The sequence below is a fragment of the Mustela lutreola genome, chromosome 2, assembly GCF_030435805.1.
Source record: "Mustela lutreola isolate mMusLut2 chromosome 2, mMusLut2.pri, whole genome shotgun sequence".
NCBI lineage: Eukaryota > Metazoa > Chordata > Mammalia > Carnivora > Mustelidae > Mustela > Mustela lutreola.
The window spans coordinates 7,130,570-7,144,481 of record NC_081291.1 but is presented as its reverse complement, the minus strand read 5'-3'; the positions used below and the strand labels follow the sequence as shown (position 1 = coordinate 7,144,481).

Here is a 13,912-nt window from a genome sequence, read left to right as displayed (position 1 = left end):
GGCTTATCGATAAGGAACGACGACCGTACAGGCTCTAGGAACTGCGGGGAGGGAGACACGAAACCTTTCACTGAGCAGGCCCTTGGGTTTGCCCAGGGGTGTCCTCCCACCGCGCAAACTGCAGCTGGGGCTCGCCCCACGCCACCCCGGCCCACTCAGCGCACGGGTCCCGCCGTCCGCCCGCAGCCGCGCCCACGTACCTGCGTCCAGCCCTCGCCGTGTCCTCCCGGCCGCATCCCGGCCTCAAACCTAGCGCAGGCCGTCCCGCCATTCAGCCGGCGAATGAGGGAGCCACAGTTCTGCGGTCTGAAGTGGAAGCCCCGCCCCCTCGGCAGGAAGCGGAAGTGGCGTCACACGCCCGCCGGGGTCTCTTCCGGCTGCTTCCTCTGGACCGCATTCAGCGCTTGGGGATGGTAGTGGTGAGCTGTGGGCTGGCTGTGGTAAGGGCGGCGTGAAGGGGAGTGAAGGAGGCGGGAACGCAGGGACGGGCTTAGTCAGGGTCGCGGATGGGCCCGCTGAGGGGCCGAGCCGCGCGGTGCGCATCCGCCATTGAGGCCGGCGGTTCCCGCCCCGAGCCGTTGTGGACCTGCTGTGAGGCCGCTGCCTTGGGGTCTTTTGTGTCCACTGCGCAGGCCGCCTTTGTGACTTTTCTCAAGGAGGTAAAGAATTTCAGCTGTTGGGAGTGACCCAGACTCCGCCTCCTCGGGGACCTGACTGGTGAGCATTGGGAAAGCTGGTTCACAAGGGCTTGCGTTTTCTTTTCGTGCGGAAGAGAATGTGGCTTTGTCACGCTCGTCCTTTATTTTGGACGCACCGTGTCTTAGTCGGAAGGTATTTTGTTTTCTCGGACGTCAGTAGTGGGCATGTTTCAGAAACCAGTGATACACGCGTGCACCACAAGTGTGCTACAGAGAAGCAGATTTCACCTACCTTAACATCCTTCCCTCCTGAACCCGTCCATCCCCACCAGGTTTCAAACTAGGGGACCCCTGGAGAAGAGAATGGAGGCTTTATTACTCCACTTTTAAATAATTGAATTTCACAATTACAGGACGTGTATTTTCCCGACATTTTTGTTTCCAAAGATCTTACCCTAAAGGAAATGTAAATACTACTGCTATGAATGTGGTCGAAGTAGGTTCGCCCATTTTCGCATTTTGCATGGTTGCGCTCTCTGGATCACGACATGTATTGAGAGTAAAAAGGAAATTGCAGGCGTGATACTTGACCTTTAAATACTCGGTAGTGTTGGCGCCTGGGTGGCTCAGTTAGTTGGTTGAGCGTCTGTCTTCGGTTCAAGTCATGATCCCGGGGTCCTGCGATCGAGCCCCACAGAGCAGGGAGTCTCCTCCCTCTGCCTGCTACTCCCCCTGCTTGTGCTCGCTCTTTCTGTCAAATAAATAAATAAAACCTTTTAAAAAGTTAAAAAAAAAAAAAAAAAAAAAGACCGGTGATGTATCTCCTCTAAGTATAAGGACATTTTGCTACTAAAACGATAATACATTGATTTCACCCCAGAAAATTAAAAATGTTAACTGATACCTGCTCCGTGAAAATAAAATCCTATACATTGTCTTAAAATGTTTTTGGACATTTTTGGATCTAGGACTCAGTTAAGGTTTATATGTGACAATATATATGTTTATGTCTCTTAGTCACTTTTAAGCTAAAGCAGAGCTATTGTTTCTTCAGAATACTGACTTGGAAGAGTCACATGTTTTTTGAGAAACTCATACTTTTGATATTCGTGATTTTATTTCCATGATGTGTTTAAATGCTTTGTTCATCTTGTAATTTTGTAATATGGTCATTGGGTCTGGTATAGAGGTTGGTAGACTTTGTGTCAGAAAAGGCCAAGGTAGTAATGTAACGGGGGGCTCAGGGGTGCAAGAGCACCTGTTTCTGGGGCTCTAAAACAGACCAGGTTCCGCCGCTAGTTGCTGACAAAATCAAAGAGGAGAGGGCCGCCTGGGTGGCTCAGTGGGTTAAAGCCTCTGCCTTCAGCTCAGGTCATGATCCCAGGGTCCTGGGATCGAGCCCCACATCAGGCTCTCTGCTTCCTCCTCTCTCTCTCTCTGCCTGCATCTCTGCCTACTTGTGATCTCTCTCTGTGTGTCAAATAAATAAATAAAATCTTTTAAAAAAAGGAGTTATAATGTACATCAAGTATGTTATCTCCCTCGTGGTCCATAGTAACTACTGCTCAAATTTAGTTATAATCTCACAAAAATCAGTTACCTAAAGACTAAATTGTAAAGTTATCCTGTAATAACTTGTGTATTAATGAAAACGGGAAGGATATAGATGCAACTAATCTTTTGAAGCATTAATCTTTGTATCTCCTCCTGCAATGTTGGTATTGTTTCTGGATTATATTGTCCAGTGGTGGGGAATTTCAGGATACTCCTTTCAGCTTTTCCTACCATAATGGTCCTTACCCTATGGGTCAGAGATAAGGAAATTCTGCTAGTTGCCAAAAATTCCAATTATATATTTAGGTTTTAGGGAAATAAATAAACACAGGGTGGGTGCTTGCTACAGCTGGATCCAGTCTGCGTTCACTGAAGGTTAAGATTAAAAAAAAAAAAAAATCACCTCCTAAGTCTCTGCTTTGGTGGTGTGCCAGAATGATATTTTGGATCCTCAGGAATTATTGTCTTCTTAGAGACTGTCTGAATATTTCCTTTTCCCCCATGCATAGTCACTTGTAAATGACTGTACATCCTTTTATGAAGAGCCTGTAGGAAGGTTTATAGTGTGACTAGTGGTGATGATGCAATATCCTTCCTTTGCTGAAGGAGTCCCAAGTTTGTGATATGGCCTATGTCTTGAAGTTGGGTAGGTGGCTGTGATTTTCCACAGTGGTCAGTCAAATCTGAGTTTTGGTTACTGTACTTGAGGTTTCTAGTTATAGACATCAAATCAAATTCTAGTACATAGGTTGGCAAACTGAACCCTGGACCAAATCTGGCTCTCCACCTTTTTCTGTAAATACAGCTTTAGACAAACTTAACCATATTCATTGGTTTACATTTTTAAAAAAATATTTTACTCATTTGTTTGATAGAGAGAGAGCACAAGCAGAGGGAGAAGCAGGCAGAAGGAGAAGCAGGCTCCCCGCCGAGCAAGGGAGCCTGATGCAGGGCTCAATCCCAGGACCGTGGGACCATGACCTGAGCCAAAGGCAGATGCTTAACTACTGAGCCACCCACGTGCCCCTGGTTTACATATTTTCTATGGCTTCTTTGAAACCACAGAGACAGACTTGAGTTTATATAGCACAGACAGTATTTGGCCTGCTGTGCCCGCAATGTACTGTATGGACTGGTAAAGCAGGTTTGTTGAGCTCTGCTAGAACAGGCTGCATATCTGTTTCATTGCAAGGGACCAGTTAGGCTGGGCTCAGTTAGCCACCGCTAGTGATTTCTGCAGGCCAGAGCACTCTGATTCCTGTTTCATTCCCACTGCTCTTGACAGTTCACATGCCTACTTTTTCTGTGGCAATTAAGTGCTGCCTACTTGATTTCTGCCTCTCTGGCTTCGCATCATCCCCACTGAAATCAGGGAACTCAGTGATCGTATAGCCCCAACAGTTGTACCTCACCTATCATGGAGAATAACCACAGAGGCTTCTAGGATGGAGGCCATCTACTTACCTGTTTTCTGTACCCTTGTGGAGACCCTTCTGTTCTCTCAACATAGAGTGGGGAGTGGGGCTGTGTATCACACAGGATAAATCCAATATCACATTGCTATCTCTCTGGGATTTGCCCCTTCACATTTTATGGTGGAATTTCTGACATGTGAACTTGTTACTGTGGGTCACCATTGAGTCTATGGTACCATCCAAGCAAGTAAGCTGTTAGAGCTTTCCCTGCATCCATGAGGTAGTATATATTAAACCCAGACTGTCATTATTATAAGTGCTCCCATGTCAATGAATTTGGCCCAGTTTATTGTTATATCCACACTTAAGGGTCTGGCATGCTTACAGTTTATTCCCCGACAGGGTACTCAGGTTTCTTCTACATATTATACTAGTTGGAACTGTTCTGTTGTACAAGCTATTTTATCTTGCATTGACTTGTATCCCTGTTACCCTGCACTATGAATTCATTATGTCACTAGAGGCAGTAGCAGGTATTTTGGGTGGATCTTGAAGAGAAGGAGCATTTCCTTCTAAGACTTTTGCCCCAAGTGAGAGTTCTTCGGTATTTTTAAGCAGAGGAAGGCTCATCTCAGAAACCAGAGGGCAGGAGACTTCCTGATGAGGGAGAGTTGGTGTCTTGTGGATTCAAGATTGTGACTTTCATCTTGGTCTCAGTGTCCCCATTCGTTTTCAGATCTCATTCTGCCCTTATCAGTGCCCTAATTTTCACATGAACAACTAGTTGATATAGACACTCTAATTGTGGTTGTAATTTTACCTGTGCAGTTAAATTTCATGTTTGATTTTCAGCGGTGTCAGTCCTATGGCCACAAAAAATGTCCTTTTTAAGAGTTGTCTTGAGGCTTTGTGATGATCAGACCTTGATACGAGCATGCCATTTTCTGTGCAACTCTAGTCATAAGACTCTGTCTCTCACCACAGTCTTTGTAATCATTACTGAGGTAACAGCTAAGCCTTGCATTCACTTGGATTCCCAAGGCAAGTGCTTCTGTTTACATCTTCCAAGTGATAGCGCTCATAATGCAGCTGAGTGTCTTTCAAGGAGCTCGGCATCTGGCTTCAGACAAAGATTTGATGAAATCAACCCCCACATCTCTATAGATACTCTACTACTCTGTAGATAGCATTTGGGCTGCTGTTCTCTTTTCAGTTTATTAAAGAGAGTCAATAATGTTCAACATAGGAGTTGTCCTTTAAACTCTATCAGGTTAAAAGATAGAAGGAAGCCTTATTAAGAAAGAACTAAAAATAAAATAAAAGCTTGGTGAAAAACAGAAGTTATAATAATAAGGAAGTTCTGGAAAGACTCCTAAAAATAGATCACTGTGAAGGACAGGCTGATTGGGCATTGCTCCTTTGCCAGGGCGAGGGTCAGACTTTGATTGCTTTGAGCCTCAGTCAAGACCCTCCAGAGGCTGTTGAATACTTGGAGAGTCTATTGAGTTTTCTAAAATCCTTCCAGCATTATTTTTCTTAAAATTTTGGATCCTATTTAGAACCGCCTTCCCTTTTTCCTGTCATATTACCCAAGAAGCAAACCAAAATATTTGTGTATACATTTGTATTTGTATATAAGATACTCTTTATTTTTTCATCTATTTGAGTTTTTGCTTCAGAAGCACCAATAAACGGATGTGTCCATTAATAACTGAATATCTTGTCCCTTGGGACATTTTCTGTATATTTCACCGTTTTCTGCATAATGCCTAGGACAGGGCCACAATTTCTTAATTATTTGTGGAAAGAAGGAAGGAATAAGCCTATTAGATAAATTAAAAGGAGGTGCAGGGCTCCAAGCCACTCGCAGCTCCATGAAGCGAAGCTCAAGGGTGTTACCAAATTAAACGCTTCATTTTGTTCCTCTTCATAATATCCAGCAGTATTCTAGGCCAGTGCTGGTGAATGGAAATATAATGTGCAGGCCAAGTATATGATTAAAGCTTTTCTGTAACTGCAATAAACAAAAAAGAAGGAAATCTTATGTAATAATATACTTTATCCCATCTATTGAATATATTTCATCATGGAACTCCGTATAAGAATTGAGGTATTTTATTTTTTTTTTATTTTTTTTTATTTATTTATTTATTTTTTTTTTTAAAGATTTTATTTATTTATTTGACAGAGAGAGATCACAAGTAGGCAGAGAGGCAGGCAGAGAGAGAGGAGGAAGCAGGCTCCCCGCTGAGCAGAGAGCCCGACGCGGGACTCGATCCCAGGACCCCGAGATCATGACCTGAGCCGAAGGCAGCGGCCCAACCCACTGAGCCACCCAGGCGCCCAAGAATTGAGGTATTTTAAATTCTTCTCATCATACTAAGTATTCAGAATTCACTGGACACAAAATTTTCATCAGATGTATTTTATGTGTTTGGATCACATAATAAATATAGTTGAGAAAGATGTATTTAAGTTTATGGAAACATTTAAGTTCTCTAATAAACCTGCAAAAAGTTTAAAATTTAAAATTTAATTAAAAATAAATAAAATCTAAAATCCTGTTTTTGCTAACTGCGTATCAATTACTCAATGGCACATGTGGCTGCTGGCTACCAGAATGGACAAGGCAGGTCTAGAATGACGTTTGCTCATATTGGGGAATAAGAACCTCAGGATCTCAAACATTTGAGAGAAGCCTGTCTACATTCAATTGTGGATCTCTTTTTTTTCATAATTGGATAGTATTGGACCAGTGATTAGTGTTCTGTGAATCTAGCTTTATCAGCTATTAAATAGGGCAGATGATACCTACTGTAAAGAGTTGTTACAACAATTAGGTGAGCGGATACACATACAGCTCCTAGTAAGACAGATATCTGTCATATGTCTGTTGTAAGGAAATGGTAATAGCTATTACTGACTTTCATGCCAAAGGTTATAACATTTTTAGTGAATTTCCCGTATACCTCTACTGAGAGAGAGCTAATGTATGATGTTTGATAATGGATTAGTAATGCTTACTGATTGATGATTGGTATGAATGAAAGATACTCTGGGTAACACTGTGCCAAGAATAATGAAGTCTGCCATATTTACTCAGATTTTTAAGTTGCACTCAAGTGATCTTGGCATCAAATTTCTCATCAGGCATATTTCATCACTCTCCCAGGATGGCAGCCATTGATCTGACCCATGGTAAGTCATTGTTGATTCTCATTTTCAGATGATTCTTAAAGGTCACCTCTACACAGTATAGGGCAGCATCTGGGTCTAGGCAGTCAGGCTGCCGGTTCATTTAGAAAGAGCTGAAATAGGCCAGAGAATGCTGTTACCTAAGTCAGCTTCCTGGTGTGTATGCTTTGGGACTTGGTGCTGCATAATCCCATAGATGAATTTTATTATCTTGGACAAATAAAGAATTGGATTTCCCAGGGACTGGGTTTCCATATCTGTAAAATAAGGTGATGACCCCTTTTCTTGTGGGTGGTATGTCTAGCATGTCCCTTTTATGGCTCTGGGTGAGGGAGGGCTACTCTGATATTTTATGGCAGTAGTGTGTATTTCTGTGAGATTTCTTGAGTGTACAGGAATATATGGAAATCTCAAACTAGGATGGAATGATGTTTCAGGTAGGTGATTCTGGTCATGCTGCATTCTTTTTTTTTCCTCCCAGATCTTTCTAGAGATCCTTTTTATCTACCTGAGGAAAAAACAGAGGTAGAAAGGATGGTGGCTGTCTGGCTGAAAAATTATCAACAGGTAATAAAAAAGCATATGAATCAACGGAATACCATACTTACATCCACCAGGTGGATACATTCCTTCTAGGACATCTGTGTTCTGAGCTTCCTAAAGCAAATAAACCCTGTACAAGGACTGAGTCCCCAGTTGCATTTTCCCTGGAAGGGGACACTCATATTGAAAAGGGATTACTCTGAAAATAATCTTAGTATTTCACTAATCACCTGTGAACCTCATGGATAACAGGTACATATTTCCACCTTGCTATGTGTTCTTACGTGGTAAGGAGGGTGTAAGTATCTTTTTCAATGAATTTAGTCATTCTGTGCTGTTTATCAAGGATCTTTAGTGTGCTTAGAAGTCTACTGCAATGGAGAGAAATAAGAACTCCTACTCTGGTTTTTCTGAGATAAGCTTAAAAGGTGCCATTAAAGCCATATGAGTGGAGATGAGCAGTGAGTGAGTTTAGATGGGAAGAAGAGGACCTAGGACCACAGAACCGTGGGAGGATAAAGAGAAATCTAGACCTGCATAGGTATTCAATCTCCTGTCCTCATTCTCCCGTGAACGTTGGTGGAGATGTTTTTTGTCTCAAGCCAACATGGGTGTGATGGTTTAGAGTGCAGTGACCTTCGAGGATGTGGCAGTGGACTTCACCCAGGAGGAGTGGCTGTTACTGGACCTTACTCAGAGAAACCTATACAGAAAAGTGATGCTGGACAACTACCAGAACCTGGTCGCAGTAGGTAAGTCTGCCAACATTCCAGATGTGTGTCATATGCTTACTGTGTTTCCAGCCTTGGTGATGCCCTCTGAACATAATCAGAAAAAAGAGATACATAGTCCCTGCACTAAAGGGTTATCCTCTGCAATGTGTGTTCTGTCAATGTGCCCCTCTGTTTGGAATTTACATTCTTAGACTCCACTTCTGACATTCCGAATTATAAAGCTGGGGTTGTCGCCCCATCTTCTGTGTTTCAGTAAGCCATCCTGCTGATTGTGATGCACTCCAGTGTTTGAGGACCACTCCTCTAGTGGTTTCCCCATCAGAATGAAGATCTTTCATCATCTTAATTTCCTATTTGAGTACCTATATGCTCTGTAAATATGTATATACATTCAAAATTGGCTTTCAGGTGTCAAGAGATAACTTATCTCTTGTCACAGAAGGGGAGTACTTGCCTCTCTTGGTCCTTTGGGGATAATTTCATGGCTTTCATTAGAAATATAGTTCTAGATTTATTGGAGGCTTTGTCTTCTCTTGCATGAGCCTCTCCTCTTAATGTACCTTTTCCTGTGGACAGAGTATCAACTATCGAAACCTAAGCTGATTGCTTGGTTGGAACAACAAGAGCTGAGGACAGTGGAGAAGGGAGTTTTCCAAGGTGAGTGCTGTTAACAGTCCTAACTGGTCATTCTGAAGGATGGCATCTTTGCAACTTTGATATGTTAAATTTTAAGATACATTGGTCTCAGAGGGATGAAACCATTTACCTCTGATGTTTGGGATATCTTCAGGTTCCTTCAGTCTTTTACTTAAAATTCCTATGATCTCACAAATGACCTGTTCTGATTCTTTAAGTTTATCATTTTAGTGTATCCTCCTTGTCCAGGTATTTTTCACATGTCTACTTGGTAATAATATATTACCTTGATAATATTTTGTTATTGTTTGACATCTTGTTTGATTTTCAGAAAATTATTTTTTAGTAAGCCTCTGAAGTCTGTCCCTACACACTCATTGTCATATATTGCCCATAAAAAAACAGGTGTTTTTTTTTTTTCTTGTTATTTCACCATTTTTGATAGGAAAATAAAGAAAAGTGAGTCTTAATTTAAAATTGTTCAGTGGTGCCTCGGTGACTCAGTCATTAAGCATCTGCCTTTGGCTCATATCATAATCCCAGGGTCCTGGAATTGAGCCCCACAGAGGGCTCCCTGCTCAGCATGAAGCCTGTTTCTCCCTCTTCCATTCCCCCTGCTTGTATTCTCTCTCTCTCTTGCTGTCTCTCTCTCTCTGTCAAATAAATAAAATCTTTTTTTTTTTAAAGATTTTATTTATTTATTTGGCAGAGAGAGAGAGCATAAGCAGGGAGAGCTGCAGGCAGAGGGAGAAGGAGAAAGCAGGCTCCCTGCTGAGCAGAGAGCCTGACATGGGACTTGATCCCAGGACTCTGGGATAATGACCTGAGCCAAATGCAGACACTTAACTGACTGAGCCACCCAGGTGCCCAAATAAATAAAATCTTTTTTTTTTTTTAAAGATTTTATTTATTTATTTGACAGAGAGAGATCACAGTAGACAGAGAGGCAGGCAGAGAGAGAGAGAGAGAGAGAGAGGGAAGCAGGCTCCCTGCTGAGCAGAGAGCCTGATGCGGGACTCGATCCCAGGACCCTGAGATCATGACCCGAGCCGAAGGCAGCGGCTTAACCCACTGAGCCACCCAGGTGCCCCCAAATAAATAAAATCTTAAAAAAAAAAAGGAGAAAGAAAATTGTTTAGCCTATGATTTCTTCCTGCAAATATTTAAATTTGTGTTTTATTTTACTTTAGAATGGGAAACACAGCCTCAAACGAAAGGATCAGCATCTCACCAAGAATTTTTTGGAGGAAAAACAGCCATTGGAATACAGAAAGTAAGATTGATATGTGATATTTCTTATATTCCACATTCAAAAAAGATTGGTGGTCCTGTTATAAAATTCAGTGCAAGTGTGAGATACTTGAGACAATTGGCATTCACCAAAGATAGAGTAATTCGGAGATAATCTGAATATGACGACTTGGCATTTATAATCCAAATCTATCTTGAAAATTGTTGCTCTCTAGATGCCACAGGTACACATTCCCAGATATATAACTTGTGATTGAATCTTTAAATATTTTCGTGAAATTTTAATGGAATGATCTTAAGAGTAGATGGCATCAGTTTTTGGCAGACAGGTTCCCTGGCTTAACTTGAAAGAAATCAACAGGACCTGTATTTATGTAATGAAAATGCTAAGAGTCATATCATCACCATGTTTCTTGCATTGTAAGGTTGAAATTTATCATCAGTCTGAAAATCCTGTCATCATCTTTCATCCCTTCCATCAACAGGAGAGGAACCACCATGGAGCAGAACTCTCTGGCTGTGAGCAAGGTGGAAAAGTCTTGAATAAACATTTAAACCTTAAGATACACATGAGAACTCAAAGTCGAGGGAATAGTTTTGAGTGTAATCAGTATCACATTGGCCTCCTTAATCTGCAGAAGAAAAACTCTACTAAAGAGAAACTTTCTGAGTTTAATCAGTGTGGTAAAGTCTACAGGCGGACTCCACATGCAGTGCGTGAGAGAACCAGCGTGGCCGATAAGACTTTGGAATGCAGTGACTGTGGGAAAACTTTCATTAGTCGTTCACACTTTCAGGCACATAGGAGAACTCACAGTGGAAGAGATTTCAGTGAATGGAAGCCATTTATAAAAGCTTCAGTTTTCTCAGCAGGCCAAAAGGAGCATGTACAGACACAGGCTGCTCACGAACCCCATGAAGGTAAACAGTGTGGGAAGTCTTACGCAGATTCCAAGTGCCTGGATAATCGTATCATTCGACTTCATGGTGGAAGAAAACCCTTTGAATGTAGTGAATGTAGGAAAGCCTTCACTACATCCTCACGCCTTTATGTGCATTTGCGAATTCACACTGGAGAGAAACCCTATCGATGTAAAGAATGTGGGAAACACTTCCAGTGGCCCTCACTCCTTCGTAAACATGTTCGTACTCACAGTGGTGAGAAGCCCTATAAATGTAAGGAATGTGGAAAAGCCGTCAGTCGTTCTTCAGTTCTTAATGAGCATTTGAGAATTCACACTGGAGAGAAGCCCTATAAATGTAAGGAATGTGGGAAACACTTCGCTTGGCTGTCAGTCCTTCGGAAACATGTTCAAACTCACAGTGGTGAGAAGCCCTATAAATGTAAGGAATGTGGGAAAGCCCTCAGTAGTTCCTCAATTCTTAATGAACATCTGAGAATTCACACTGGAGAGAAGCCCTATAAGTGTAAGGAGTGTGGGAAAGCCTTTACTAATTCCTCACGGCTTAGTGTACATTTGAGAATTCACACTGGAGAGAAACCCTATCAATGTAAGGAATGTGGGAAAGCTTTTGTTTGGCCCTCAGTCCTTAAAAAACATCTACGAACTCATAGTGGAGAGAAGCCCTTTGAATGTGGTGAATGTGAGAAAGCCTTCAGTAATCCCTCCTATCTTAAGGAACGTTTGAGACCTCATACTGGAGAGAAACCCTTTCAATGTGGTGAATGCGGGGAAGCCTTTAGGACTTTCTTATATTTTAATAGCCACTTGAGAAATCACTCTAGAGAGTAATCCTATGAACTTAAGTACTGTGGGCTTTCACTAGTGCTCTCCTGATTTGACATTTAAGTATTCACACTGGATAGAAACCCTATGTAAGGAATATGGGAAAGGCTTCACTTGGTCTTCCAACCTTCATAAACATACACGGATTCAAAGTACAGAGTGACCCTATGACTGTTAATGGACTGTGGGAAAGCCTTCACTACTTCCACATTTGAAGTCACACTGGAGGGGCGCCTGGGTGGCTCAGTGGATTAAGCCGCTGCCTTCGGCTCAGGTCATGATCTCGGAGTCCTGGGATCGAGCCCCGCGTCGGGCTCTCTGCTCAGCAGGGAGCCTGCTTCCCCCTCTGTCTCTGCCTGCCTCTCTGCCTACTTGTGATCTCTCTGTCAAATAAAATAAATAAAAAATCTTTGAAGTCACACTGGAGATAAACCCTATGAATGTAAACACCAAGGAAAAGCCTTTACTGTTGCCTCAACCTGTAAAATTGTAAAAATTGATACCAGAGAGCAACCCCTTGAACGTAAGGAATGTGAGAAAAACTTAACATTGAAGTCATGACTTAACACCTTAAAGCGCAGAAGAGATTGAAGACTTAATGTATGTAATAAGAGTGACAAGGTCTGTTATTCCAGTGCATTTCAAAAAACTAAACAACCCACATTCGAGGGAAACTATGAATATGAGGAATGTGGAAAGGTCTACAGGTGTCCCGTTGTATATGTGAAAGAACTCACTAGTTAGATGCCTATGAAGTTAAGCAATGTGGGAAAGTTAAGCAATCAGTGTCCCACAAACCATGTTGGAGGAACACAGTGAAGTTCAATGTAAGGGCTGTGTGGGGCCCGTTTATAGGCTGACTTCATGGATCTATTTTGAACGTGTGTCACTCTGCCCTGATCATTTGTGGGAATGGTCTGGCTTTCTGCCCTTGAGAGCAGTGCTCAAACTAAACTAAACTAGTGCCAGTCTAGTTTCTAGTACCTGGTTTTCAGCCTACCCCCATGTGGGACTACCACCGTTAGACTTACTGCTGTGCAAGCCACCTGGATCCTCTAGTTACACTGACCTTGTCTAATACTGTGAAGATGGTGAGCATGTGTATCAGTTCAGTGCTCGTAGTCCGTCTGCAGTGCCTCATGCTGGTGAAGGGGGAGGACATAAGTCTCTAAATTTCCTGAAAATGTTCTCTCTCATACCTGCTCTTTCTGGGTTAGGAAAGACTTAAGAATTAACAGTGAGGTTATATACCCTGGTCTCATAGCTCTCGGAAGAGAGCAGCACACCTAGTACTAGGTTAGAAAATACCTTTAACCTTGGGCAGAACACGGTGAGGCTAATAACAGAATGTTCTCTTAGTTCCCAAATCACCAAGGCCTGGAAGAACAGTTATGTCCTTTGTGTTCCGAAACAGCTGCACCTGGCATGTGACGTGCTGATTTGTTTACATCACTTCAGATGCTGTGAGGTGGGAAACCTTGTGAATAGGACAGGTCCTGATACTCTTGCAAGTGGCCTTTGGGCAGAGACACAGAATCTATCAAAACCTTGGTTTAATTTTGAGTTAACACATTCATATACTTGTAATACTTGAGCAGCTTTTAGTTATGTCATGGGTGGCCTTGGAGGCTACAGCAGCTTACTGTCACTTCCCTTCTAGCTTAATCAGATCAGTGGAATACACTCCACAGCCAATCAGGTTTAATGATAATTTCTGATCAGACGTGACCTGGATAGGGGCACCTGTGTGGTTCAGTCAGTTAAATGTCCAACTTTTAATTTCAGCTCAGGTCTCAATCTCAGGGTTGTAAATTCAGTCCCTGCATCGGGCTCCAGGCAGGGCATGGAGCCTACTTAAAAAGAATTGACATGGGTACATTCCTGTATGTTTGTGTTTGATTGAGATAGGGATATGAAATGAGTCTCCTGAGTATGGGTGTAGTCTTAACTGCATTGTGTATATTGCAATATATAATACACTGGCCTTAAGTGATGTTATCTCAAAAACCCACAAGTCCTAATTCCCACAATCTGATACCCTCATCAGTAACATCTATATGTTCCAGTAATGATGGTAGCTGACTTCTGTCTCACCAGGATCCTCTTTTCATACTCTCGGATTGTCTCCCCCTTAATGTCTTTTATATGGGGAAACATGAAACATTTTCCACTTGTGGGTCTCACTACTCTGTGATCTC

General features: G+C 42.3%; 1 protein-coding gene across 1 annotated transcript; it reads left to right on the top strand.

Moving 5' to 3' along the window:
* The first annotated feature begins 362 nt into the window (after positions 1-362).
* Positions 363-11,936, top strand: LOC131823489 (zinc finger protein 426-like). Its single transcript, XM_059159886.1, has 8 exons — positions 363-440; positions 633-717; positions 6,780-6,805; positions 7,284-7,369; positions 7,971-8,097; positions 8,656-8,736; positions 9,906-9,988; positions 10,452-11,936. Exons 3-8 carry the CDS (start codon positions 6,781-6,783, stop codon positions 11,718-11,720), a joined length of 1,671 nt encoding a protein of 556 aa, XP_059015869.1. The 5' UTR covers positions 363-440; positions 633-717; position 6,780; the 3' UTR covers positions 11,721-11,936.
* The last annotated feature ends 1,976 nt before the right edge of the window (positions 11,937-13,912 follow it).

Bases quoted from the DNA above. Each gene is read 5' to 3' on its own strand.
- LOC131823489 (XM_059159886.1), top strand. From the start codon at position 6,781: ATGGCAGCCATTGATCTGACCCATG. The intron at 8,737-9,905 runs GTGAGTGCTGTT...ATTTTACTTTAG, and splicing joins GGAGAAGGGAGTTTTCCAAG to AATGGGAAACACAGCCTCAA. The intron at 9,989-10,451 runs GTAAGATTGATA...TTCCATCAACAG, and splicing joins CAGCCATTGGAATACAGAAA to GAGAGGAACCACCATGGAGC.